Source organism: Moschus berezovskii, chromosome 5, assembly GCF_049115385.1.
Source record: "Moschus berezovskii isolate FMDL1 chromosome 5, NW_MosBer_1.0, whole genome shotgun sequence".
NCBI classification, from domain to species: domain Eukaryota; kingdom Metazoa; phylum Chordata; class Mammalia; order Artiodactyla; family Moschidae; genus Moschus; species Moschus berezovskii.
In genome coordinates this window covers 107,707,744-107,734,951 of record NC_142464.1, presented here as the reverse complement: position 1 = coordinate 107,734,951, position 27,208 = coordinate 107,707,744, and the positions used below count along the sequence as shown (strand labels likewise).

General features: G+C 40.9%; 2 protein-coding genes across 4 annotated transcripts; one reads left to right on the top strand and one right to left on the bottom strand.

Annotated features, from left to right (window-relative positions):
• Positions 1-3,831: 3,831 nt before the first annotated feature.
• Positions 3,832-23,579, top strand: ABRAXAS1 (abraxas 1, BRCA1 A complex subunit). 2 transcript variants are annotated; one of them, XM_055434233.2, is made up of 10 exons: positions 3,832-3,945; positions 7,551-7,641; positions 9,299-9,335; positions 11,692-11,842; positions 11,956-12,022; positions 14,845-15,038; positions 15,908-16,027; positions 17,012-17,096; positions 19,681-19,795; positions 20,163-23,579. In XM_055434233.2, exons 2-10 carry the CDS (start codon positions 7,615-7,617, stop codon positions 20,597-20,599), a joined length of 1,233 nt encoding a protein of 410 aa, XP_055290208.2. In that variant the 5' UTR covers positions 3,832-3,945; positions 7,551-7,614; the 3' UTR covers positions 20,600-23,579. The 2 variants fall into 2 exon arrangements, with proteins under 2 accessions (XP_055290208.2, XP_055290206.2); XM_055434231.2 differs by lacking the exon at positions 11,692-11,842 and having other exon boundaries at positions 3,838-3,945.
• MRPS18C (mitochondrial ribosomal protein S18C) lies at positions 21,714-27,198 on the bottom strand. Of its 2 annotated transcripts, XM_055434235.2 has the most exons (6): positions 26,985-27,198; positions 26,191-26,243; positions 24,476-24,559; positions 23,460-23,517; positions 22,903-22,962; positions 21,714-22,817 (listed from the first exon to the last, which is right to left on the bottom strand). In XM_055434235.2, exons 1-6 carry the CDS (start codon positions 27,082-27,084, stop codon positions 22,741-22,743), a joined length of 432 nt encoding a protein of 143 aa, XP_055290210.2. In that variant the 5' UTR covers positions 27,085-27,198; the 3' UTR covers positions 21,714-22,740. The 2 variants fall into 2 exon arrangements, with proteins under 2 accessions (XP_055290210.2, XP_088692570.1); XM_088836444.1 differs by lacking the exon at positions 23,460-23,517.
• Between the last annotated feature and the right edge of the window lie 10 nt (positions 27,199-27,208).

Genomic DNA, 27,208 nt, shown 5'->3' with positions numbered 1-27,208 from the left:
CTCCAGCCAAGATGTATTTATTTGAGATCAGTAGAGAATTCTGAAAGAGATGGGAATACCAGACCACCTGACCTGCCTCTTGAGAAACCTGTATGCAGGTCAGGAAGCAACAATTAGAACTGGACATGGAACAACAGACTGGTTCCAAATAAGAAAAGGAGTACATCAAGGTTGTATATTGTCACCCTGCTTATTTAACTTATATGCAGAGTACATTATGAGGAACTCTGGGGTGGAAGAAGCACAAGCTGGAATCAAGATTGCCAGGAGAAATATCAATAACCTCAGATATGCAGATGACACTACCCTTATGGCAGAAAGTGAAGAGGAACTAAAGAGCCTCTTGATGAAAGTGAAAGAGGAGAGTGAAAAAGTTGGCTTGAAGCTCAACATTCAGAAAACAAAGATCATGGCATCTGGTCCCATCACTTCATGGGAAATAGATGGGGAAACAGTGGAAACAGTGTCAGACTTTATTTTTGGGGGGCTCCAAAATCACTGCGGATGCTGATTGCAGCCATGAAATTAAAAGACGCTTACTCCTTGGAAGGAAAGTTATGACCAACCTAGATAGCATATTAAAAAGCAGAGACATTACTTTGCCAACAAAGGTCTGTCTAGTCAAGGCTATGGTTTTCCCAGTGGTCATGTATGGATGTGAGAGTTGGACTGTGAAGAAAGCTGATCACCGAAGAATTGATGCTTTTGAACTGTGGTGCTGGAGAAGACTCTTGAGAGTCCCTTGGACTGCAAGGAGATCCAACCAGTCCATTCTAAAGGAGCTCAATCCTGGGTGTTCATTGGAAAGACTGATGCTAAAGCTGAAGCTCCAGTACTTTGGCCACCTCATGCGACGAGTTGACTCACTGGAAAAGACTCTGATGCTGGAAGGGATTGGGGGTAGGAGGAGAAGGGGACAACAGAGAATGAGATGGCTGGATGGCATCACCAACTCGATGGAGGTGAGTTTGAGTGAACTCCAGGAGTTGGTGATGGACAGGGAGGCCTGGCGTGCAGTGATTCATGGGGTCGCAAAGAGTCAGACACGACTGAGCGACTGAACTGAACTGAACTGAGAGAATTGCAATTCGGAATCTGCAGCCATGGCAAGCCACATGGAAGCCCCAACACAGCAAGAGAAGGAGAACATTTTTATCAAGAGGAAAAGGCAGTTTGGAGGGCAATTGTAAACAAGGAACCCAGTGTTTTTCATATGCTGAGTCAAAGAAACGTTTTTCTTGCTCTTGTTGGGCTTGCCTATTGTCACAGGGTGTGAGAGCTCCCCCTCCTGGTCTCCAGATTATATTTAACTGAGTCTTCTGTTTACTAATTTTTTTTATAGGAGAAAGCTTTCTACTTCTGGAAGTCATCTGCTCATGGAGACTGTTTAAGGAGCCTCAGAACCAGATCTCCAGTGAACTAGATATCTGGGGTCCTAAATGCATCAGGCTTTTGGTGTGGAGTGAATTATGTCCCCACAATGCTTATGTTGACACCCTAAAAACCAGTACTTCAAACTGCGACTGTATTAAAATATGTTCATTAGGGTGTCCTTACAAGAAGAGAAAGTTTGGATATACAGACACCAGGGATGCTCATGCATCCCTGAAAAAGAAGGACCATGAGAAAACAGAGCAAGAAGGCACCCATTTACGAACTAAGGAGAGAGACCTCAGAAAAGAAAAATCCTGCTGACACCTTGACTTTGTACTTCTAACCTCCAGAACTGAAAATAATTTCTGTCATTTAAGCCACCCAGTCTTGTGGAATTTTGTTATGGTAGCCCTAGTCAACAAACACAACTGGGAAGCAAGAGTGTGTGTTGGTGCTAAGAAACATAATTAGGATCTATGTTCTTTCCTAGTATGTTCTAAGGCTGACTTCTTCTGGTATCTTTTCTTATATCTCCTGGGGGTACACCAGGGAAGGGTATGGTAATGTTCTTTTTGGAAACATATTGTGTACCTGTTGGACATATATGTTTGTGTATCTATTGGACATATACTGTTGAAATTATAGGGGGAGTGTGTAATTTCCTCGGTTCTGTCTTGCTGCAGCAAAAATTTGAAGCAATGAACAGACCAGTGTTACATCTCTGTGTTACAGCTCCGTTTTTTGTTTTTTGGCAAGCAAAAGAAAATACATCTTTGAGGCATGAGGGCAGGTCGACCCAAAATATGTGAAGAGAAGAGACGCCCCCAGCTCAAGTTTGGCTCTTCTGTTTATGTGTTTTTTCTCCTCCCCCTGAGACTGCCCTATGTAAACTGGGCTAGCCAGGAGGGCTATTTGTTTTACCTCACTAAGGTCCTCAGATCTTCCTTTGTTCTATATTTGCAGCTTTTCCCTTCTTTGTCTTTCAACCACCGCCATTTTGGACTCCTTTTTCCTAACTACCTAACAAAATCATAGTTTGAAAATAGTTGACAAGATTGGAAAGTATCTAGGAGGAATCCATCAGAGTAGAAATCGTGCCAAGCTTTGTGAGACTTCCTATAAGAATTTCAAAGACTTGATGGGGATTTCTGACATAAAGATTATAATATCAGTGTGTGCGTGTGTGTGTGTGTGTGTTATTCGCTCCATCTTCTCTAACTCTTTGCAACCTCAAGAACTGTAGGCCGCCAGGCTCCTCTGCCCATGGAATTCTCCAGGCAAGAACACTGGAGTGGGTAGCCACTCCCTTCTCCAGGGATCTCCTAGACCCAGGGATTGAACCCGGGTCTCCCACATTGCAGGTGAATTCTTTACCATCTGAGTTATAGGGAGCAATTGTCCAGCCCCTGCAAACCTGCTTAATCATGTCTGTCTGTGAAAAGGTCAGGCATCCCCCTCCCCATCTTGACCACTGTTTCCGTGTGTGCAAAACCCCGTAGTTTAAACCAGCCTACTAGCAGCTAGTGATGCCCACTGTAGTTTGTGTATAAAAACTCTGTAATCCCTTTGTTTGGGGCTCAGAGCTTGGAGTTTTAACTCCTCGGGGCCGCCTGCGTAACAAACCTGAGTTCTCCAACTCTCTGACTGTGGTGCTTGGTTTCTCGATTACTGGTTTCTGCAGCACTCTTATCAAATGATCATCAGCGTGTTTATAACTATAACTAACTTGTCAGAACATGGTTAAACAGTCTGTATATTCTTTGAATTGAGTCCTCAATTTTCTAAAAGCAAACACTCAAAGAAATCCATCTCCCTCCCTCACTCCACGAGATGGAACATTGCTAGAGAGGTCTAGAAGAGACATTCTCTGAAATTGTCGTTAGTATTCTAGAAGTTTCAAACAGTAAAGTGCAGCATCTGACACTGTGAAAACTCCAAACGTGGCATTTCCATTGTGATATTATGCCACTAGGCAATGCTTCTATTCTGTCAGCTGTTTTCATCTTCCATACTTTCGCTTGTATGCCAGGGCCCCTCAGTAGCAGTTAGCTGCTGCGGCTGCTGCTGCTGCGGCTGCTGCTGCTGCGGCTGCTGCTGCTGCGGCTGCTGCTAAGTCGCTTCAGTCGTGTCCGACTCTGTGCGACCCCAGAGACGGCAGCCCACCAGGCTCGCCCGTCCCTGGGATTCTCCAGGCAAGAACACTGGAGTGGGTCGCCATTTCCTTCTCCAGCAGTTAGCTGCTAAGGCGCTATTCCAGGCCCTGGGCAGAGCAAGTTGCCCAACACCCAGAAAGACGGACCTGAGATCTAGTTACAACCGCTTCGCCGGGGCCGCCCCACCAGAGGGCGCCCAAGCCTCTCCCGCCGGCCCGCGGCACCGCGGCACCACTGCGCAGGCGCAGGCCCGCCTCCTCGCGCGACCCCGCCTCCTCACTCGGCCCCGCCCCCGCCCCGCCCCCTGGAGCCGCGCGGCGGCGACGGAAGCATGGAGGGCGAGAGCACGTCGGCGGTGCTCTCTGGATTTGTGCTCGGCGCGCTCGCCTTCCAGCACCTCAACACCGACTCGGACACGGTGAGCCGAGGGCGGGGGCGGGATCCGGCGTCGCCTCGGAAGGGTCCCCCAACCCCCGCGCTCGGGCGACCTCGGGGCCGCCTCAGCTCGGGTCCCGCCCGGGGGCTCCGCGCCGCCGCGGCTCTCTGCCGTCGGAGCTGCCTTCTCCCGCTCCCGGGCGCTCCGGGAGGCGCCTCCTCCGGGTTCAGCTCCCCTCTCGCGACCAGTGTTTGCGTTTCCGTGCCTCGCACGCCCCCGTGTCTCTCGGCAGTCCCCCTTTTCTGGTCGAACTCGGTCGCGAAGGAGTAGAAAGTTCACACAGCGTTCCCGCCGCGACTTAACTTGCTCCTCACTCCCGGCCGCGGTTTTCGCAGACAACTCGGGGTTTGCCCTGCGGAGCCGCAGCTGGGCGCGTTTGCTCAAATGGATGGCTTGTAAAGGAGAGATGGATGATGCCACCGGTGGCTATTTTGGCCTCAGTCTTAGTACGAAGAAAAGATAGACATCGGGTATCTGACTTTTGTTTACATTGGTGTCAAATTTATTAAGCTATGGCCTCAGCTTTCGCTTATAAACATTTAAGTATAGTCTCCAATACTACATGTTTAAATGCTGATTTCACGCTTTTGCCTAGGTTCAGAATCTCTAGATAAAGTTAAGTAGTGAAGTAGTTGTTTTTTTTGTTTTTTTTGTTTTTTTTAATAGCGCCTATGGCTCAGAGGTTAAAGCGTCTGCCTCCAATGCGGGAGACCCGGGTTCGATCCCTGGGTCGGGAAGATCCCCTGGAGAAGGAAACGGCAACCCACTCCAGTATTCTTGCCTGGAGAATCCCATGGACGGAGAAGCTACAGTCCACGGGGTCGCAAAGAGTCGGACACGACTGAGCGACGGAACAGAACGGATGTCTTTATGAAACAAAACCACTGTAAAACTTTGAGCCCAAGTAGTAGTGTCCTAGAGTAAGTGTTTTGTGTTAGTCGCTAAGTCCTGCCCAACTCTTTGCGACCCTAAGGGCTGTAGCCTGCCAGGCTCATCTGTCCTTGGGATCTCCAGGCAAGAATACTGGAGTGGGTTGCCATTCCCTTCTCTAGGGGATCTTCTTGACCCAGGAATCGAACCAAGGCCTCCTGCATTGCAGGCAGATTCGTGGCCGTCTGAGCCACCAGGGAAGTGCTTAGTAACTTGCCAATATTGTTTAGAGAATATCGTACTGTTCCGCGCCTTGTGATTTCTGCTAAATTTTGTGCCTTTCATTTTGTAATAAAGGCATGTCTTTTCCAAAATAGTTTTTTGGCGCAGTCCTAATAAAGTTGGAATTGATAGCTTTCGTGTATGCAAATTTAAGTTACATTGTAGCTTAACACCTAGCATAGAGCAAATATATGATGATTTAAAATGCTTGTGGTTGTGGAAATTATCTTCGAATATCTTAGTGTAAATATAAACAGAATGGGTTTAATCCTATGTAGCTTAAAGGATTAGCACTTGCACAGTACCATACTGTTAGGACTTTGCTTCTCAGATCTTTTTCCTAAAGCCTTTAAAAGGTGGTTTTCTGGGTAGATGTATTGTCTTCTGTTGTCTCTTTTCAGGCAGTTTGTCTAGAACACTGTAGAGTGTAGAGTTCTGGATTGTTCCCTTTTCATTCTAATGAAGACTCACATTGTGGAACCATTGCTTTGTGTTCTTTTGATGAATTTTTAAAAGTAGTCTTCAATGCAGTTCAGTAGCTCAGTCGTGCTCAGTTGTGTCCGACTCTTTGCCACCCCATGAATCACAGCACGCCAGGCCTTCCTGTCCATCACCAACTCCCGGAGTTCACTCAAACCCATGTCCATTGAGTTGGTGATGCCATCCAGCCATCTCATTCTCTGTCGTCCCCTTCTCCTCCTGCCCCCAATTCCTCCCAGCATCAGAGTCTTTTCCAGTGAGTCAACTTGTTGCATGAAGTGGCCAAAGTATTGGAGTTTCAGTTTTAGCATCAGTCCTTCCAGTGAACACCCAGGATTGATCTCCTCTAGAATGGACTGGTTGGATCTCCTCGCAGTCCAAGGGACTCTCAAGAGTCTTCTCCAGCAACACAGTTCAAAGCATCAATTATTTGGCGATCAGCTTTCTTCACAGTCCAACTCTCACATCCATACATGACCACGGGAAAAACCATAGCCTTGACTAGACGGACCTTTGTTGGCAAAGTAATGTCTCTGCTTTTTAATATACTGCCTAGGTTGGTCATAACTTTCCTTCCAAGGAGTAAGCGTCTTTTAATTTCATGGCTGCAATCAGTAGTCTTAACTAATTATAAAGATTAAAAATTCATTGTCACGCACATTGGGTCTCTAAATGTACCAAGAGAAATAATTGAATTCTCTGAAATTCACAGAAGTCACTGCTATTGTGGCAAGATGCTACTGCTACTGCTAAGTCACTTCAGTCGTGTCCGACTCTGTGTGACCCCATAGACGGAAGCCCACCAGGCTCCCCTGTCCCTGGGATTCTCCAGGCAAGAACACTGGAGTGGGTTGCCATTTCCTTCTCCAATGTGTGAAAGTGAAAAGTGAAAGTGAAGTCGCTCAGTCATGTCCGACCCTTAGCGACCCCACGGACTGCAGCCTACCAGACTCCTCTGTCCATGGGATTTTCTAGGCAATAGTACTGGAGTGGCTTGCCATTGCCTTCTCCAAGATACCTTCATCTTAAAAAGAACCAAGCTCCTCTTTTATAAAGCAGACTCTGATATTGATTTCCAAATCGTTAATAGTGAGCACAGTTCTTAACTTAAAAAGCCCATCTTGTGTCACGTCACAGCACAAGAGCCACCATGGACTCAGAAGCCCATGCCGTTGGTTCCCCTAGTCCTTTGGGATGGTTGATTATTGGCACTGTTCCTCTACCTTACAGATGGGTGGTGGGTTAGTCGCTAAGTTGTGTCCAACCCTTGCGACTGCATGGACTGTAGCCCGCCAGACTCCTCTGTCCCTGGGATTTCCAAGGCAAGAATACTGGAGCTGGTTGCGGTTTTCCTTCTCCAGGGAATCTTCCCAACCCAGGGATCGAACCCGTGTCTCTGGCGGTGGCAGTTAGACTCTTTGTAAGCTTTCCTTACAAGTGGAGCTTCCCTGGTGGCTCAGCCAGTAAAGAATCCACCTGCAATGCGGGAGATCTGGGTTCCATCCCTAGATTGGGAAGATTTCCTGGAGAAGGAAACAGGTACCCAATTCAGTATCCTGTCCTGAAGAATTCAGACAGAGGAGCCTGGTGGGCTACAGTCCATGAGGTCGCAAAGTGTCAGACACAACTGAGCGACTTTCACTTACAAATGGGAGTCCTCTTTTCCAAGGCTAACTGTGCTGCTCCTCCTTCCACAAACATTGTGCTCTCATTTCTGGGTTTAAGCCTTTTGTGCTTCCAAGAGTGCTAAAGTCACAGTGGTATTTACAGTCATGTTTTTAAAACTGGTCATGTGTCCCATGTAAACTGGACTGCACCTGGTCTTTTGAGTATGCCCCAGTTGGGAGCACACACTTGCACATATTGTAAAAGTCTTGGGAAATACTGGTTAATTAAGTGACTGAATGGTAATCCTATTGGTGTATTCCATATACTGCTTATTCTTATCCTCCTAGGAAGGTTTTCTCCTTGGGGAAGTGAAAGGTGAAGCCAAGAACAGCATAACTGATTCCCAGATGGATGATGTTGAAGTTATTTATACAATTGGTGAGTCACTTATTTCTGTGTCTCCTATTTTGATAGTTTATGCTGAAAGGGATCAGCATAACTTCCTTTTAAGTTGTTAAGGAATGGATAAGAATTTTTAAAGGCAAATTTTAGAACAATATATCGCACTCATTTCTTAAAGTTATGGCTATACCCTAAAGCAAGAAACAGTGTGAGATACAGGAAGCAGATTAAGTTACTGTCGGGAGACAGGATGAATCATAGTTCCTCCGTATATGTAAGTGGCAGGAGGATGGTCCAGCAAAAGAAGGAACGAATAAGCAAAACCAAGAGAAGAAAGGTAAAACAGGTTGGAGTAAAACGTAAAATGGTGCAGAAAATTAGGAAGATGAGAACTAAAAAAACTTACTGGTTAAATAACTGGAGTGTTAGTCACTCAGCCCTGTCCGACTCTTTGCGACCTCCTGGACTGTAGCCCACCAGACTCCTCTGTCTGTGGGATTTCCCAGGCAAGAATACTGGAGTGGGTTGCCATTCCGTTCTCCAGGGGATCTTCCCAAACCAGGGATCGAACCGAGGTCCCCTGCACTGCAGGCAGATTCTGTACTGTCTGAGCCACCAGGGAAGCCCAAGGGTCGGGCCTTATCCCCATTCGGTATTATCAAATCTTTCAGTCTTTGCCAGTTTGATAAGTGAAAAAAAGTACAACCTGCAGATGTTTACGTGAAAGATTCTTCTACAGCAGTTTGGTGTTGGGTTTTCTCATATAGATGAAGACTCACAAATTCTCCATAACCAAACTGATGTCTTTGAGTTAAGTGACTTAGGAAATGTCAGGTAGATTGGCTAGGCTCTCCCCAAGGAGAAGACACGCCACAGGAGCTGTCTGAGAGGTTGATGGTGATTGTTGCGGTGATCCTGCAAATGCTGTTTGACAAACACAGAAACATGGGGTGCCTAGAAGAGCTTGTATTGTCTTGATGACTTTCTGTGTGATCATATGTGAGACTTTCACTCCTTTCACTGTTCCCTGCTGAATCTTGAGGGATCTGAAAGTTTGCAATGATAGAGGAAACACCGTATTCATCTTGATACTTCTTACATGAATTGCTTCCTATGTAATCTGTAATGATGTCTCATATGATAGAATTTAATGTGTGCACAGCATCTGCAACTACCAGAATTTTGATGTATTTAGATGTAGTATTTCTACAGACAGAATAAAACTCACCTCTTAAGAGATGTTGAACATTTTTTCTCCAGTCTACAATTAACACTGACACATCCTTTATAAAACAACCAATTGGAATAACAGATAATTCCTTTAACAGCTACTTTTATCAGTTGGGTAAAATTGGAGTATAACCATTTCAGAACTCAGTGAATATAGGAACTGTGACTTTGTCTTTTGTGTAGCCATTGTTAAACCTAGTTATAAAGAATATAGCATTCTAATCACGAGTGAGGCTCTGGGTTGAAATTCGGGCTCCACCAGTGGCTTGGGTAAGCTACTTAATCTCTCTGCCTGTTGCCTCATCTTTAAAACGGAAGGAATAATAACGTCTATCATGTGGGTTTGTTCTCAGGATTAAATGAGATAACAGTAATGTAAATGCTGGCATGAAATGCTTGATATGTGTTATTCACGTGATCATTAATGTAATCATAACTAAACATTCTTTTTTCTTCCCCCCAGACATTCAGAAATACATTTCATGCTATCAGCTTTTTAGGTGAGTAGTAAGGGCAACTCAGCAGTCCATTGTGAAAATTATTATCTGCAAGTGAATCTTTAAAACTAACAAAGTATCTTAGTTACAAGTTATACATGGTGATACAGATTAAAATAAAGACTTTTTAAATACCTGAAAGTTCACCTCTTCATTTCAGCCCTGTCTAATAGTTCTTTCTCTGTTTATCTGCTTCCTTCAGCTGGTCCTCACTGCCTCTCCCAGGTACCAGTTTACCTTGAGGATTGCTTTTCCTTCTCCCACCCATCACCTCATCGCACACTATAAACTCAGTGACAAGTTCTCATGCATCAACAGCAGCCCTTTTTTCCTATCTTTCTGTTCCGGTTTATTTTATCATCTGTTGCCTCACTTCTGTTTTTTTAATGTTACCTTTTGTCTATTAACTGGTTAGGTTCTTTATCTAACCTGCTTCCTGTTGTTTTTCAAGGGTGGAAACTTACACTCCTATCCCTACAGATAGTAGTAGTACTCTTAGCCCTGATAGGCTGTGATATTGTTAAAAACTTTTCACTGAGGTTTATAATACATAGAAGAGTACACAAAACTTCCATAAAGTAAGCAACTATAACCATAAAATAATATGGTGTGGTTTTGGTGAAATAATGGTTTATGTAAACGGTACGTGAATGTCTTAGAGTCACAGTGTATTCGCCATTTCCGAGGTTGTGTGAGAGTTGCGGTGGAGCAGAGTGTTAAGGTGAGAAACACCCCTGGAGGCTTAGGGTGGTCTTAAACTGCTGTACTGGAAAGGGGCACAGCTCTTCTGGGTTGCCTAATATACCATGGGTATGAGAATGAGGGATTCTTGGTGGAGATTCATAAAGAATATTTTCTTGAGGAACTCTGGGGCAGGAATGGATTAAGGAGGGAGAATGAAAAAAAAAAGTGATTCAGTATCTCCTGGCAACCATTTTGCATAATTAGACCAGCTTTTAATAGAGTCTTAGAGCTGAGGATGCCATCTGATCCAGTGATAAGGAACCCATGCCTCAGCCTTTTAGGTTTACAGAATTGTGGGGCAGGGGACGGAATAACTAATGGGTTAGCAGTAGGGCAAAACTAGAAGAATCCAGATTTCTTAAGTTCTAATCCTACAGCATGCTGTACTGTTTCTCTCTTGTTATAAATGATATAGGTGCACGTGTTAAAAACAGTCTTTCAATACCATACTTCATGGAATCTGAGCTGGATAAGCCTTAGTACTCAGTTTTGTATTCTAATACACAGGGTGACAAACTGTGGCCCCATGACCTGTTTTTAAGTGGCCCTCCATAAATAACATATTTTTTAACAGTTAAAATGACGGACAAATATGTAACAGACTGTTCCACAAAGCCTAAGATATTTACTTTTCTGGCCCTTTTACAGCAAAAGTTTATCAACACTGCTCTGATACATTGTTTCTTAATTTTTCTACTGAAATATACTGATTCTCTTACCTCAGAAATCTGAAAAACGCCCATTGAAGCCTGAAACTGAAAGTCATTTAAAAAAAAATTAAGCAGTTTAACTTGAATTCTACTGCACAGTGTATTTCTATTTTTAAAAAATGCCCCTTTTCCCAAAAGCTTCACATAAATTAGTGCTTGCACAGAAGATGTACACTGTTGTCCTGCTATTTCTTTTACCCTCTGGTAGGTTGCCTTGTTCCCCAGTTTGAGAAGCTCAGAAGTGGATCATCCTAGAGAAAATACAGGAATAAACTCTTGTATTTAGATTTTTCATGTTGGAATGAATAGGTGAGATAGAAGAGTCTGTTCAGTGAGTTGAACTGTTCCCCTTTAGAGGGAGAACACTTTATTTTGTCTATTTTGTAAGTTAAAAAGAAAAAGTATATGGCCTATTAGGATATATTTCTTCACTGTTATGTAGCTGAATTTTTTCAGTGTGCAGATTAGAGTTACCAGTAAAAGCCTATTACAGTGAATAGTGTTTGTCAGGAATTTGGCATAACAGATACCTCATCATCAAAAAGAATATTCTTGATCTTAGAATGGAAGTTAAAAAGGAGGAAAATATTTGCCAGCCCTGGAGGGGAAAGAAAGCTGTAAGTCAATGCTTTAGAATCTTGTAGAAATACTTTCCAGTTCTCCCCACATTTCCTATCTATATTTAACATTCCAGCTACAACACAACCAACTCCTAAACCACTTCTCTTAATTTAAGTATAGCTTTTGGAATTAGCAATGAATAAATTGTTTTCTTTTTGTTTTGCTTCATTACACATTTTTTTGTATGTGTCATTATTGTAAAAAATGTTTTAGTATGTAACTTGTGAATTAGCTATGTGAACTTACAAATACCTGTATTTAATGGATAGTTTGTTTTGTTTTAGGTTTAAAAAAATGTGGTGCCCATATTTATCCCTTGAAGTTTCTCCATTCCTTTTCCTTTTTAATTGCTTATGGACCACATATTTCTACCACTTTTAAGTCTGTTGATTTGAGAACTTTCTCTCCTATTTATTTTAGAACTTCATCCAACAGGTAAGTCTATGAATGTTGGGTTGTTGGGCTAGGAGTAACTAAAATTAAAAGTGCCAATAAAATAATCCATATTTTTAGTTTATTTCAAATGCCTTTAATTTTGTCTTTTATAGCTTTTATAATTCTTCTGGTGAAGTAAATGAGCAGGCGCTGAAGAAAATATTATCAAATGTCAAGAAGGTATTCCCTGATTTACCCTTTCTTTTTTTGTATTATATGTATTATTTTAACGGAGAAGGCAATGGCAACCCACTCCAGTACTCTTGCCTGGGAAATCCCATGGACAGAGAAGCCTGGTGGGCTGCAGTCCATGGGGTTGCTACGAGTCGGACACGACTGAGCAACTTCCCTTTCACTTTTCACTTTCATGCATTGGAGAAGGAAATGGCAACCCACTCCAGTGTTCTTGCCTGGAGAATCCCAGGGACGGGGGTGCCTGGTGGGCTGCTGTCTATGGGGTCGCACAGAGTCGGACACGACTGAAGCGACTTAGCAGTAGCAGCAGTAGCAGTATTATTTTAAGCTCCTGAAAACGTGTAATACTTTGACAGAACTTTCAAGCAGCATTTGTCTTCACAATGTCTTCTATAAAGCAGGTGAGGAAAGACTTGTTCTTTCCAGAAGTTCAGAGGGGTTTCTCTGAAAGCAGAGCTAGTCACTCAGAGTCTTCATCTTGTTCTCTCCTTCTCCTGGCTCTTCTGGCTTACATAGTGTCTCTTTTCTCCATCCCCACCATGCCCCTTCCCACACCACTTATCACTAGGGACTCACTCCACTGCCGTCCTTTTCCATGGCAGCAGTTAGTTTCTCCTATTGCGGGGATGGTTTCCCACACAGCACCTAATCTGGATCCTCCCCAGCCTGCTCGGTGTTCAGTTAAAACTTGTTGAATGATCAAAAAGCATTTTTGTCCAAAGACAAACATTTTTTGTTGGTACTTATTTCCTCTTAAAACTTCTTGATCTCTTAGTCCAGAATAAAAGTAGATTTGATAAAAGAAGTTCTTCAAAAAGCATCCCTTATGGAAAGTCCTTGAGCTTTTCCTCCAATTTTATTTGGGTGTTTTAAAATGTACTTGTAAATAGCTAGGATTTGGAGGAACCCTAGATGTCCATCGACAGATGAATGGATAAATCAGCTGTGGTACATATATACAATGCAGTATTATTCAGCCATAAAAAGGAATGCATTTGAGTCAGTTCTAATGAGGTGGATGAACCTAGAGCCTATGATACAGAATGAAGTAAGTCAGAAAGAGAAAAACAAGTATCATTTTTAATGCACATATATGGACTCTAGAAAGATGGTACGGATGAACCTATTTGCAGGGCTGCAGTGGAGACGCAGACATAGAGAACAGACTTATGGACATGGAGGTGAGGGGAGGAAAGAGAGGGTAGGATGAATGGAGACAGTAACATGCAAACATACACTCCCATACTGAAAATAGATAGCCGATGGGAATTTGCTGTATGACTCAGCAAACTCATACCTGGGCTCCGTAACAACCTAGAGGGGTGGGATGGAGTGGGAGGTGGGAGGGAGGTTCAAGAGAGAGGGGACATATGTATAACTGTGGCTGATTCATGTTGATAGATGGCAGAAAACAGCACAATATTGTAAAGCAATTATCCTTAAATTAAAAATTTTTTTAAATGTACTTGTAAAAATGTTTTAGTTTTAAATAAAAGTAATTATAATTTCCTCAATTTAAACAGGCAAACATTAAAATTAGTTGCTGAAACTGTCAGAGAACTCCAAAGTGGTGGTTTTTCTCTTAGTACTAAGTTTCCAGTAAATGAGACTTTTTCCAGTTTGAAGAAAAAGGTTTAGTGATCCTAACAACACATTTGTTTAGCATGTTATAATTTACAAAACCCTTTCATATGATCTTAATCTTGCAATGAAGTCTGTGATAACATGCCTATTGTATAAATTTCAATTAAAAGCTATTGGCTTCAGTTTACTTCCTTAGCAAACCAAGGATCAAGACAGGAAGTTAATTGCTTTTCATTGACATTTTCTTCATTTAAATTTTGACTAAAGATTAAGATTTAAGATAGAAAATGCCATAAGAGAACTAGAGGAAGTTAAGAATTTTTCCTTTAATCCATATTGAATAAAATTGTAGCCCTGTTAACTGAATGGGAAGTAATTTAACTGCAAATCAGTTTGCACACTATATACAAGGTTAAAGCATATTCTTAAGTGTATGTTTTGCTTCAGTTCAGTTCAGTCGCTCAGTCGTGTCCGACTCTCCGCGACCCCATGAATCACAGCACGCCAGGCCTCCCTGTCCATCACCAACTCCCGGAGTTCACTCAAACTCATGTCCACAGAGTCAGTGATGCCATCCAGCCATCTCATCCTCTGTTGTCCCCTTCTCCTGCCCCCAATCCCTCCCAGCATCTTTTTCAATGAGTCAACTCTTGGAATGAGGTGGCCAAAGTATTGGAGTTTCAGCTTTAGCATCAGTCCTTCCAATGAACACCCAGGACTGATCTCCTTTAGGATGGACTGGTTGGATCGCCTTGCAGTCCAAGGGACTCTCAAGAGTCTTCTCCAGCACCACAGTTCAAAAGTATCAATTCTTTGGCACTCAGCTTTCTTCACAGTCCAACTCTCACATCCATACATGACCACGGGAAAAACCATAGCCTTGACTAGACAGACCTTTGTTGGCAAAGTAATGTCTCTGCTTTTTAATATACTATCAAGGTTGGTCATAACTTTCCTTCCAAGGAGTAAGCGTCTTTTAATTTCATGGCTGCAATCAGCATCTGCAGTGATTTTGGAGCCCAAAAAAATAAAGTCTGACACTGTTTCCACTGTTTTTCCATCTATTTCCCATGAAGTGATGGGACCTTATTTAGGCCCCAAATCTTGCTGAATATTAAGAAAACCATTTTTAAGATTGTCAGTTTCATTACTTAATTATGACAGTAAGACACATAATGATTGTAACCATGAAGGTAAACACCTGATAAATTATTTTCTTTCAGGATGTGGTTGGTTGGTACAAATTCCGACGTCATTCAGACCAGATCATGACCTTTAGAGAGAGACTGCTTCACAGAAACTTACAGCAGCATCTTTCAAGCCGGGAACTTGTTTTTCTGTTATTAACACCAAGTATAATAACAGAAAGCTGCTCTACTCATCGACTGGAGCATGCCTTATATAAACCTCAGAAAGGGTAAATGTTGGCCAGTTACTGCCTATTTTCAGATAACAGAATGTTATCAGTGCTCAGTATTTTCATTGTACTTTTTATGGCTTACTGTTTTCGTATATTGGCATTATATTGTCACAGTAATTTTGTTTTAACATTGGTTCTTTATAGATGGGAAAATGAAGGTCAGATAAGGAAATTAGAAGTCCAGTATGGCAACCCACACCAGTATTCTTGTCTGGAGAATCCCATGGACAGAGGAGCCTGGTGGGCTACAGTCCCTGGGGTCACAAGAGTTGGACACGATTTAGTGACCAAACAACAGTGGAATGATAACTTGTGTTTCTGACACTGAGAATTTGCTGTTATTTGCCATAAGGTGGAAAAAATATGCATGCTTTAGGTATCAGTTGCTAAGGAATATAATGTAGAACTGAAGCCTGTGTACCTGAGCAGCTTCTCTTAACTTCTGCAAGGAAACAAAGTGTTTCTTGTTGATCCACCAAAATGAGTTAATAGGACTCTCCACAGGAAATACAGACAGCGTTTTCATGGAGTATGAAAATGAAGTTCAAAGAGTACCAATGAAGAGTAATTCTATCGTTCATGAAAGATAGGATGAATCGCAATGGTAATACCTTATTTTCACATGCGGTGATCTGTTAAAATAACCATTAAAGTATTTTTTCACACAATAATCTTACACTATGCACATCTCACAATTTTTAAAAGCTATTTGCCTCAAATCAATAAATTTTTTCTTGGGTAAGTAGTAAGGAATGGGGTTTTTGTTTGTTTTTTAATCTTGTAGGGAAAAGGTAGTCTATACTAATAACTCAATGCTAGCTTTTCACGTTATTTTAAATTTATTTTAAACATTTTTATTTCTTCAGACTTTTTCATAGGATACCTTTAGTGGTGGCCAATCTGGGCATGTCCGAACAGCTGGGTTATAAAACTGCATCTGGTTCCTGTACGTCTGCTGGTTTCAGTCGAGCAGTAAAAGCACACAGGTGAGATTTCTCAACTGCTTTCCCACTAAACTTAACTCCTATTCATTTTTTTAAGTTAATTTTTTTATTACACAAGAGAATAAAAATGAAAGGAAAACTGACTAATGGCCACATTACTCAAGTTTACTTAAGTAAACGATTTAACTTTGCTGTATTTCCTTCCAGCATCTGTCCATTTATCAAATACAAAAGGGGATGGTAGTGTACAGCCTACCTCCTGTGACATACTTACTCTTAGAATAAGGAGCTAGCCTCAAAATAATAATTTTCTAAGGCAGCAGTTCAGATTATAAAGGCGAAAAATTAGATTGTATATTAAATAAAGAAAAAAAAATGAGGCTTTAGTCAAGACTCACACTGTTGACTGTGGAGCTGTAAATTTTGTGAGCAGTAAGGGAATAACGAAGTCAGGAATCACAACCCTGGTACTGTAGGGTACTTACTAAATGTAAATTTTATGAGACTAATGAACTTGATTTTATTTATTTGTTTCCACAGTGCTTAACAGTGTCTTATTGAAATTGAATACCACGTTTCATTGATTTTAAGGCACAAAGTTTTATATTTATCTCAGTTGGGAGTTTTATGAAACATGCCTTAGAATTGTTTTTCTTTTATATATATATAATGTTGCTTTTTTCAATCAGTGATGACTTGAACTTAGTAAAAGAACTGACTGATGGCGTTGCCAAGACAGATTCGTCCTCTACCCCTCTGCTTCAGTCTTTATCTACTTTCACTTAACCTCTCTTTTGGGTCCTGGAAATAGTATTTAGGAGGCTAAAAAGTTTGCTGAGGTGAAGATAGATGAACTAGGTTTTCTGGTTGGTTTTGCTGTATACAGATAGGTTAACAAAATCGTGGTCCCTGCAAAGCCAATATAAACAATCTTCTGTTGTTCCTCAACTGCAAAGAAGTTTTTTCATTGTATTATTAACATGAGTTCTGTACATTTGCCTGGAAGAAATGGTAATTTTTTTACAGCTCTGAATTTTTTAAAGAAGATGGATCTTTAAAGGAAGTGCAGAAGATAAATGAAATGTATACTTCTTTACAAGATGAATTAAAGGTAAGTTAAAACATTTAAAGATCTCTTATAGAACAGACTTGTGGACACAGTGGGGGAAGGAAAGGGTGGGACGAATTGACAAAGTAGCACTCATACACATTACCATATGTAAAGCAGATAGCTGGTGGGACGTTGCTGTATAACAGGGAGCTCAACCCAGTGCTCTGGGACAACCTACAGGGGAAGGATGGGGGTGGAGAGGTGGGAGGGAGATTCAGGAGGGAAGGGACATGCATGTACTTATGGCTGATTCACGTTGTTATATGGCAGAAACCAACACAACATTGTAAAGCAATTAATTATCCTCCAATTAAAAATTTTTTTAAATCTCTTACAGAGTTCATATCACATTGATCACTGAATATATACTCAGGGACAGCTTCATAGTTGACTAGACATAAGTTTTTGTATTCGTTTAGCTTCATTAATGAAGACCTCCATATCAGTGATCAACAGAAATAAAAGTTCAGTCTCTCACATTGTGTCTTGGCTGCATCTCTGCTCCTGTTCTAAATGTCCTCTTCATTCTGGGGTCCAGCCCTGTGTGGAACATGTTCATCTCATGACAAAGGGAAAAGAGCGGTAAAACTGGTGGAAATTCACAGCTGCTCTTAGAACTTCTGCTCAGAGCTGGCATGTCACCTACTTCCACTCACATTTTCCTGGCCAGAGGGTGCCATGATAGTAGGCAGGGATGTATGACCCTTTTACAGGATAAAAAGGGAAGCAAATATTTGAGAACAAAACAGTCTGCCACAGTACTGAGTTGTCTCACTGTGTCCACTCAGGTCCCTTGAGAAGTAGACATCAGCATGGGAATTCAGACATGCAAGTGGCTTGTTAGGCCTTTGAAGAATAAAGGGGAGAGCCCAAGAGTGGCAGGGAGACTTGCCATGTTAAGTCTGACACCTGAGAGAGGAGACAGGAGAAGGAGGATGAGGTGGGTAGGAAGAGCTGTGGACTACATGGCCAGAAAAACTTCAGCCAGATGATGCAGAGTCTGAGCAAAGGTGTCCTATAGGAATAGACTCATATCCTTACTGTGCTCAGTCATTGGCTAACAGGCCCAGGGGGAGCATGACCTAAGCGCGCACACAGCAGTAGAACTAAAAGGATAGCAGCAGGAGCCATCTGTCAGCTCTGCTTCCTGCAGATGGGGATCTGAGTAGCATGCTCCATGGCCACCGTACTCATCAGTATAGTGCACCAAGAGAAATGGGGTTAATACATTTTACACACTAGTAATACTGTACTTTTTAAAAATATGAATGACATAGGAACTTTAGAAAATAGAGAAACGTCAAGAATCTTACCATTGTAACTGAACTGATTGCACTCTGTCACATTCTTCAGTTTTCCCCTAACACATACATGCTTTTATATTGTGGACCCTGATGGGGACATAGAAATTTGTATCATGATTTCTATTTGATGTATCATTAAGTAATTTCTCATATTTTAGTTCATTTTAATAGTATATTTCTTAGAGCAGTATATTAGAACTCTTATGTTAAAAGCACCAACTTGGGCTAATTTAGGGAATGGAGAGGTCTGCGAGAGGAAGAGACGACAGGTCGCTGAGCCTAGGAAGGAACTAGAATGAGGAGCTTGAGTGCCATCTGGACTTCCTGTATCTGCACACTGGGTTCCTCCATTGTCTCTGCGGGTCTTGTTCCCTCACCCACTGGCTGACCAGAGAGCAGCTAACCTATAGCTTCTGCATTTCGATCCCTTCTGTTCGCGAGATTAGGACTTGCCAGTTGGCCGTTGTAGTATTTCTGCTTGGGTCGGGTTGGTGAAAGGTTACTGGTGAACTCTTAGGGCAGGGTGCGTTAGTTCATGAGAAATAGGCTGGGTAGAAGTGCCATAAAGTATGCACTAAAACAGTCGCTCAGTCGTGTCCAACTCTTTGCGACCCCGTGGACTGTAGCCCACCAGGCTCCTCCGTCCATGGGATTCTCCAGGCAAGAATACTGGAGTGGGTTGCCATTCCTTCTCCAGGGGATCTTCCCGACCCAGGAATCGAACCCAGGTCTCCTGCATTGCAGGCAGACGCTTTAACAGGCTTACTACACTATAATTGGAAATTTGTTATTTTTGATCCGATACTATTCTGAGAACCATCATCATATATAAATTTTTGTTTCTTAAGATATAGTCCCAAAATGAAATCACTGAGTCAAAGGGTGTTAGTACTTAAAAACTGATGACACATTAAGACCATTCTGCATTTCAGAAATAGCTTTACAGGAATGAACATCATCAGTTTTATTTTGTAATAGTAAAACAATTTACTTTTTTCATATTTATTGTCAGTTTCTTTATATGTTTTCAGTAACTATGCATCTCAAAATAATTTGTTTGAAAGCAAGTTAAATATCTTTTTTCTGTGTATTATCTAGGAAATAACTTGAATTATAAAACTGTATAAGTGGGAACTTATTCCTTCAGAAAACTGCAAAATAAAATGTTAAAGGGAAATAATCGATGTTATATACCATGAAGGATTTTGAATTATTTGTGAACCTAGACTGTAGTAATAATTTGGAACTTTAGCGATGCCCTTAATATTTTATTTTTGCAGAGTATATGTGAAAAAGTAGAACACAGTGAGAGAGCCGTAGAAAAACTACTAAATGATGTAAACAGATTAAAAGGAGAAATTAAAAAAAGAAAACAAGCACAGATGCAAGCAACACGTAAGTAAAAAGTTCACATCATCACTGTTTTCTTTAAAGAAAAATTCTTACTGATTGGAATTATGGATGAGGTGATTGCAGTAACTGATGAACTTGCCACCTGAGGATTAAAAATAACTTCTATTAATACTCTTAAATCCCACCCAACAAAGAACATGGTACTACTGTAGCTATACTATCTTGATACTAAGAAATATAACTTTAATTTCCTATTAGGATAATGTGACATACAAATTTGGGATTATAATTTTTCTTAATTTAGGTAATCTGGTAGAATTTTTAAGGTCCTTTTGACTTTACTTACAAATAAATACAAGAGCTTTGTATTTCAGATCCCATATGTTGAACTGTTTGTTTGCTTGTTTAGGAGAGAAGAATGTCCAAAAAGACCCTCAGGAGAACATTTTGCTTTGTCAAGCTTTACGGACCTTTTTTCCAGATTGTGAACTTCTTCATTCATGTGTGATCTCCTTGAAAAATAGGCGCATTTCTGGAAGTAGCTGTACTACCACCCACCCTCTCAGTGGGGTAGACAACCTAACCCTAATGGTGGAATACACAGACTTTCCTGAAGCTAGTCCAGCTCGTAGTGCCCTGCCGGCTACCAAGCGGAAAGCCTCAGACACGGATGATAGGTGGCAGTTAAAGAAGTCACGGCTGGGAGAGATACAGAACAGACCCTCTAAAACAGATGCCAATAGTAGTAATCAAGAAAAAGCATCCACAGTGAGCAGCCCAGAAACAGATGAAGAGATTGACAGAATGAAGGGTTCTGGTGAATATCCACAGTCTCCTACCTTCTGATTCTTTTGAGCCCAAAGGAGATTTTTGATCAGCTGAAGAGGAAAGCCAAATGTTTTTTTTTTACTGTGTTCAGCTCTTTGCATAACACACAGGGAAGTTCTAGTGCATTTATTTTATAAAGTACTTTAAATTGAATCAGTCCAGAATTTGAGTACAGAACAAGCCTGGTAATGCAGGATGTTTGGATCAGCACTTGTTCAGTTAGGTGAAAAAGCCCATTAAATGTGGGACTCAATGATACATATAAATAAATATGGATGGTATCTATCACAGATTTCATTTTAACATAAAGCATAAGTATATATTCATTTGTCAAACTTTTGTAGGGCCAGGAACATTTTTATGAATGTATTGGAGTTCCTGGGCTTCCCTGGTGGCTCAGATGGTAAAGAATCTGCCTGCAGTACAAGAGACCTGGGTTCGATCCCTGGGTTGGGAAGATCCCCGTGAGAAGGGAAAAATACCCATTCCAGCATTCTTGCCTGGAGAATGCCATGGACAGAGAAGCCTGGCATTCTGCAGTCCATGGGGTCACAAAGAATACAACTGAGCAACTAACACTATTGGAGTTCCTATGTAAATCACACCCATTACTTATATAAGCCCCAGTTTTAGATTCTTTAAAGAAATTTGCAAAGCACCCTAAGAACAAAATGCTACTAGGCTTTTTTCATTTCCCATTCCCAAACTTATTTGTCTTAACCACACCTGATTTCTTTTAAAGCTAGTTGTCTTTAATCAGGTCTTCTCAAAGCATTTTACTTGGTTTTCATTGCAATAGTGACTTCTATTTAATGCTATATTCATTAGTATAAAACAGAACTGACACAGGTCTGGGAACAAAATAATTGATTCTTGGTAATACAGAACTCAACAGATAAGAGAGAGTTGTGAGCTTCCATGTGGTTTTTAAGGAGAATGTAAAGCCCCTGTTCAGTGAGTTGGTTAAGTGGAGGTTGGTTAAGAGCACTTTTATGGTTTGATTTTTGTAAGTCTTTTCCGTAACAATTTCCCATGAAGACACATCACATGAAGCCTTCATGTTTTACTCTCGGTGAAATGCTGAACCCACATGTTGACCATTGCTTTTCCATTAGTGACTTCCTAAGTGATGTTTTATTAGCTATGAATGTGCTGTCATCTTTTATTTATGTGTTAACATATATTAGTTACTGTGGGGTGCTTATGGAGCCCACCTAGTACCTGGGATGATGTGTGCAAATCATGAGTTGCTGTTGAGATTGCTTTACTGGTTACGTAAGAAGCACAGGAGAGGAGAGGAAATAGAGTTCTGTTTGAACCCTAAGCTTGATGTCCCATCCTTCAGGGAATGAAAAGGAGAAAAAGAATGCTTGTAAGACATTTTTTTTCTCATTATCTGTCTTTTGGGGATTTGTTTGTATTACTGGAATAAGAGACATAGAACAGATTGCCTATGGATCGGCTTAGAGGATACTACTAGTTTATGATAGATTAGTCGAGAGCTGAGTGTTGGGTCCTGTGATGGACTGCACCACTGTCCATCCCCATATGACATCTCTGCAGAGAGAAGACGCCCAGTCCTCATCAGGCGTACTTAAACCTGCTTGTTAGGAAATCTTAACAATTTCAGATCCACACCCTGTCCTGTGGGATTTGTACGTTACATAAGCATTCCACTGTCCTGCACCCATACTCCACAATCCTGTTTACAACACAGAATCTGGACATAAAGTCAAGTTGAAGTCAGCCCTGCCATGTTTGACATCGCGTTGTCAGGAGTGTGTTGTATGAACTGTTTGGGGGGCCAGATCTAAGTGAAGACCCCACAGTAACAATTTTTAAAATGTATGTGTACGTTAATTGTAACGTGTTAGCATTTTAAAATATATGTGTATGTAAATGTGACAAGTATTAACATTTTAAATAATCTAATTTACCTAGTGAACATTCTGATGTGAAGAGGAAGCTTCACTCCTGAAACACTTTTTCATGATTGCAAATTACTATAAGAATTAAAAACTTAATACTTTATAGTTTGACAAGATTTAGCCTGTTAGTTTTTCTACTCAGTAGTTATTAAATCTTATAGTTTGAGCCAGTATTAGCACCACACAACCACTTATTGTAAAATACGTTTATTGATGATAACTTTATATAATTTACTCCCTATATTTGATGTTACAAACTTTAGGGTCTTTGAGATAGGCAGGATCCTTGTATGTAACTGGCATAAACCCTGTGAAGAGAGAATGAAAGTTCTTACACAAAAGACAATGAACAAAATTTTGTTTAGCATAATTCAGTTTTTCAGATGCTCTTACCCAATATTTGAGCTCTCTTAATTGCTTTTGTGATTTCTTTTTGTTTCTTCCCACAAAGACCTATAAAAGAAGATATTTTCTTATTCATAAAAAAATACCAGTATTCAAAATGCATGACAGTTATGTCACAGAAGGGCTGGAAAACTGTATAGAGCCTGAGAGTAAGTATCTCGGGCTTTGTGGGCCACACACTCTGCCATCATTAATTCTGCTCTTGTAGCTCAGACATTGGAAACTTAGCTATTTAGCAAGTGGCAGATACGATTTGGCCTGTAGGCAACAGGCCCCTGGTTTAAATGAGAGCCTGAGGATGACTACAACGTCTTCCAAAACAGCAAAGCCCGAGTTCTCTACATGCTGTCACCCGATAGTTAACTGAGTGTAAGAAGATACGCAAAATAATTACCCTTTTGGCCTCAGAAGAGACTTTCTCAAAGTACCCATAGTTTTTGGTCTAATAGTAATTTGTGGCAATATTTGAAAATCTGCCAGTTTTTTAAAAAATAACAGAAGTAGGCATATCTACATTTAAGTTGCTGTAATAGAAAACAAAATACCTGTTATGTGCCTTCCATAAATGCATCCAGTAAATGGAGAAATAAACTGGGATAAAAGCTGGTTTGAGTTATATTTGGAAAGGAAAAAAATTCTGTTAATAAACTTGTTATTCAACCTTGTGTAAATTTCAAAACACAAACCTTATGTCGCCTTCAAGCTATAAAAGGCTTATTAATTTTAGACAAACTTCAAAAATAATGAATAAAAACACTGAATTATGTTCATTCTATTAACAGGTCATCTTTTAAAAATAACTAAGGTAATTGCAAAAGTTAACATCTCTTCCCCAGTGTGTCAAAAAGTCTATACAACAGATTAATGAGCACGTTCTTTCAGTGCTACAGCTGTTTTCTTGACTTTTCCACAGGTAACTTTTCTAAAGCTAAGGTACAGATTCTATCTGTCATAATAGGCGATCCCATAATATCAGACTACAGTGAAGTCTTCAAGATATACAGGTGTATCAGGCCATTTGCTGTTACTTATGTTTTATTAATCCTAGACTTGCATTTTACAGTTTCTTGGGTTTTCTCCCACCAAAGAAGCTATCACTGTATACTACTGTCAGTATACTTAACTCCGACACCATCTTCTCCCCCAAATTTGCCACTTTTAATCTGCTGAGCCCTGGACAACAGATAAAACAAATTCAAAATAGTGATACTGGTGGTGAGATACAGATATCAGCTCCAACACAGGAGCTTTTCCCTAACTACTCAGCTCCCCCGACTGAGAGTCACTGCCATAGGGAGCTACTGTTAAAAAGGTCTGGGGTGAAGAAAACACAATAAACACTGGGATGGTTAAGAGAAACGAAGGGCAGCCAAGAGGTTCCTATTTGAATAAAACCGATGCCTTATACATAAAAGTATAACCAGATTTGAAATTACGGAGCTGCTAAAACAGTCACCCCTACACAAAGCCTATTATGAAAACTGACTTGCTTCTCTATTGTATTAATAAAAGAACAAAAGTCCCAAATCAAGTATCACAGTGAAGTAAAACCAGATCTCACCTGTACATTCTTATAATCTACGCGTTTTTCACACAAGATACATTTTTTCAGAGGCTCCTTATAAGGATTTTCCATTGGAATAGGCTAGCATAAAGGAAAAAAACAAAAATCTGATGTTTTTTGCGTTAACTCTGAATCAAAAAAACTTAAATCTTAGGGTACCACATTAAAATCTCTCCAAGGGATTAGTTGTACCTTTCTTACTGTTAAAATGAATAACAACAGCTTGGCTTACAAAAGAAAAACAGTTATTTCTGTAAAAGACCATTTTAAAGGTTTGAGTGTACTCATATATTTTGTACAAGTATCTTGTTTTAGTTTGGCTAAGGAGGGATTAATTGATGGAAGACGATTCTGTGAAAAATACAATCTTTGGGGAAAAAGGTTTATCGGAGGAAAAAACTAAAATCTTCAGTAAGTGATTAAAAATGCTTTGCCAGATTGTTAGGTGACTAAAAATTCTTATACTTAAGAAAAACACCACAACAGATAACATATGCAATTCTTAAACTAGTATAATCTCTAAATCCATCCCTGTATTTCTCTAATGTTTCACTGATACTGTTGTATTATAAAAAAACAATGCCCCCATGTTTGTGCTAAGTTACTTCAATCGTGTCCAACTCTTTGTGACCCATGGACTGTAGTCCGCCAGGCTCCTCTGCCCATGGGATTCTCCAAGCAAGAATACTGGAGTGGGTTGCCATTTTCTCCTCCAGGGGATCTTCCTGATCCAGGGATTGAACCCACGTCTCTTTATGTCTCCTGAATTGGCAGGTGGGTTCTTTAACTCTGTCACCACCTGGGAAGCCCCAATGTCTCCACAGCTTACTGTAATACTACCCAGGTTTTTTTTTTTTTTTAACTACAATTTTATAGTAGTATAAATTGTTTTATAACAATTTAAAACAGTCCCGGACTGTTTTTATAGGTTTGTGTCAGCCTTTTTGGTTTTTCTTTGTTCACTGCTACTGCTAAAGCTTCCATCACAAGGCCTCTGTCCTAAAATCACTTTAGGTGTCTCCAGTATACAGATAATGAATCTAGAAATGGCTTTGACGTCTTGAACCCCTGTAGTTGTACGCAAAACTTCAAATAAATGGGGCTTTGCGCCTTTTTCTGAGGAACACTTAAGAGTTTCATGAGAGTCTCACTGGGATTTAAGGACCTAAAAAGAAGCTCTAGTAATTTCATTTACTCTCTTGACTATGGTGTGAATTAAGATGACCAAGATGGATGCTCAAAGGGACTAGAGCAGTTCTTTCATTTCTTCCAATTCCTCAGATGTTTCTAATTCAACTTACATTCACCTCACCAGTAATGACTATTCCTTCTCTGTGTGTTTTATGTGGTCTGCTGCTGCTGCTAAGTCGCTTCAGTCGTGTCTGACTCTATGCGACCCCACAGATGGCAGCCCACCAGGCTCCCCAGTCCCTGGGATTCTCCAGGCAAGAATACTGGAGTGGGCTGCCATTTCCTTCTCCTTTATGTGGTCTAACTAGTATCAAATTGTCTTTGTATGTAGCAAGAAAAGCTATACTGCCTAAATCCAACGCTAGTACTTGAAATCCATAAAAAACATACATCTACAGTTTAGAAGAAACTATTTAACGTCAATTGTCTTTGTCCTTCAGGTGAACTCTATTCAAACAGCTAAGACATAATCTGGTCTTAGCTGCAAATGCCTTATTACAAGGAAGGAAAAAAATTCTTACCATGTCCTCATTGCTGGTTACCTGTTCATATTGTGAACAACTTCTCCACAGCACTGCAATTAAACAGCAACAAAGTATTTTTTGTTAGCTCAGCAGCTAAGGAAAGATTGTGTTTCTGTTGAGGCAAGATGAACTAAGGGACACAATGTAAAAGGTTTATATTCATTATTACTAACAGTAAAATAAAGGGCCTTTAGGTTTGAGGCACTGGTAGACTTAGGATAAATATACTTTCTGGGGCGTTGGGAAAAGGGCATATATTCCCCTACCCATACCACCTCTCACCTGTTCCTGAAATTTATTTTCCCTTCTCTCCGTGGGTAAAGACAGGTTTTAATGCAAACTGAAAGGCATTGTCATAGCAAAGGGAAAATGAAAACAGACTCTACAAAAAAAGCACAAAGCAGATAAAAGTGCAGAAGTGATAGATTCCGTGGCCTATGTCACAATTTCGCCCTGATCTGGGGCCCTCGGATATCTGCGATTTGCTAACTAGTTACTCTGAAAATGCTCCTTCTTTACCAAGTCTACCTTAAGATCCTGGGCAAGTCCCTGCCTCTTTTTGAGAGTCGCTCCTCGTACGTTAAAACACTGTGCTGGACGACATCTCACGCCCTCTTCAGCTTTAAAATACTAGTCATATAAAATACGGGCCATTACAGACGCCCACTTTTGGAGAAACAATCGCCTAAACATCGGTGTCCTTTAGCTAATAGCGACGACTCCAACGACCTAATTAGACCTAAACCAATGGCTGCAATGCTACAAAAGAACCTAGGATATGGAGACTTTACCTGCATGAGTCCCGGGATTTGTGAGGCGGACAAAAGCCGTTGGGAAACGCGTAAACTTTCTCTTCCCTAGCCCACAGCAAAGAGCGGCCACGGCAGCCATGGTGCCTTGCTCCTTCCCTTCCTTTCCTGTTTCCAAAAACGTCCTGACAAGTCCCTTCCGGTGTAGTTCCCCTAGAGGCCCGCGGACTCGGGTCAAAGGTTCCGCAGTGTACCGGGAATCAAAG

Bases quoted from the DNA above. Each gene is read 5' to 3' on its own strand.
- ABRAXAS1 (XM_055434233.2), top strand. From the start codon at position 7,615: ATGATGTTGAAGTTATTTATACAATTG. The intron at 11,843-11,955 runs GTAAGTCTATGA...TGTCTTTTATAG, and splicing joins TTTAGAACTTCATCCAACAG to CTTTTATAATTCTTCTGGTG. The intron at 17,097-19,680 runs GTAAGTTAAAAC...TTATTTTTGCAG, and splicing joins CTTTACAAGATGAATTAAAG to AGTATATGTGAAAAAGTAGA.
- MRPS18C (XM_055434235.2), bottom strand. From the start codon at position 27,084: ATGGCTGCCGTGGCCGCTCTTTGCTGTGGGCTAGGGAAGAGAAAGTTT. The intron at 26,244-26,984 runs GTAAAGTCTCCA...GTTTAATTGCAG, and splicing joins AAATCCCGGGACTCATGCAG to TGCTGTGGAGAAGTTGTTCA. The intron at 22,963-23,459 runs GTATTTTGTTTT...CTTCTTTTATAG, and splicing joins TTATGGAAGGCACATAACAG to GTCTTTGTGGGAAGAAACAA.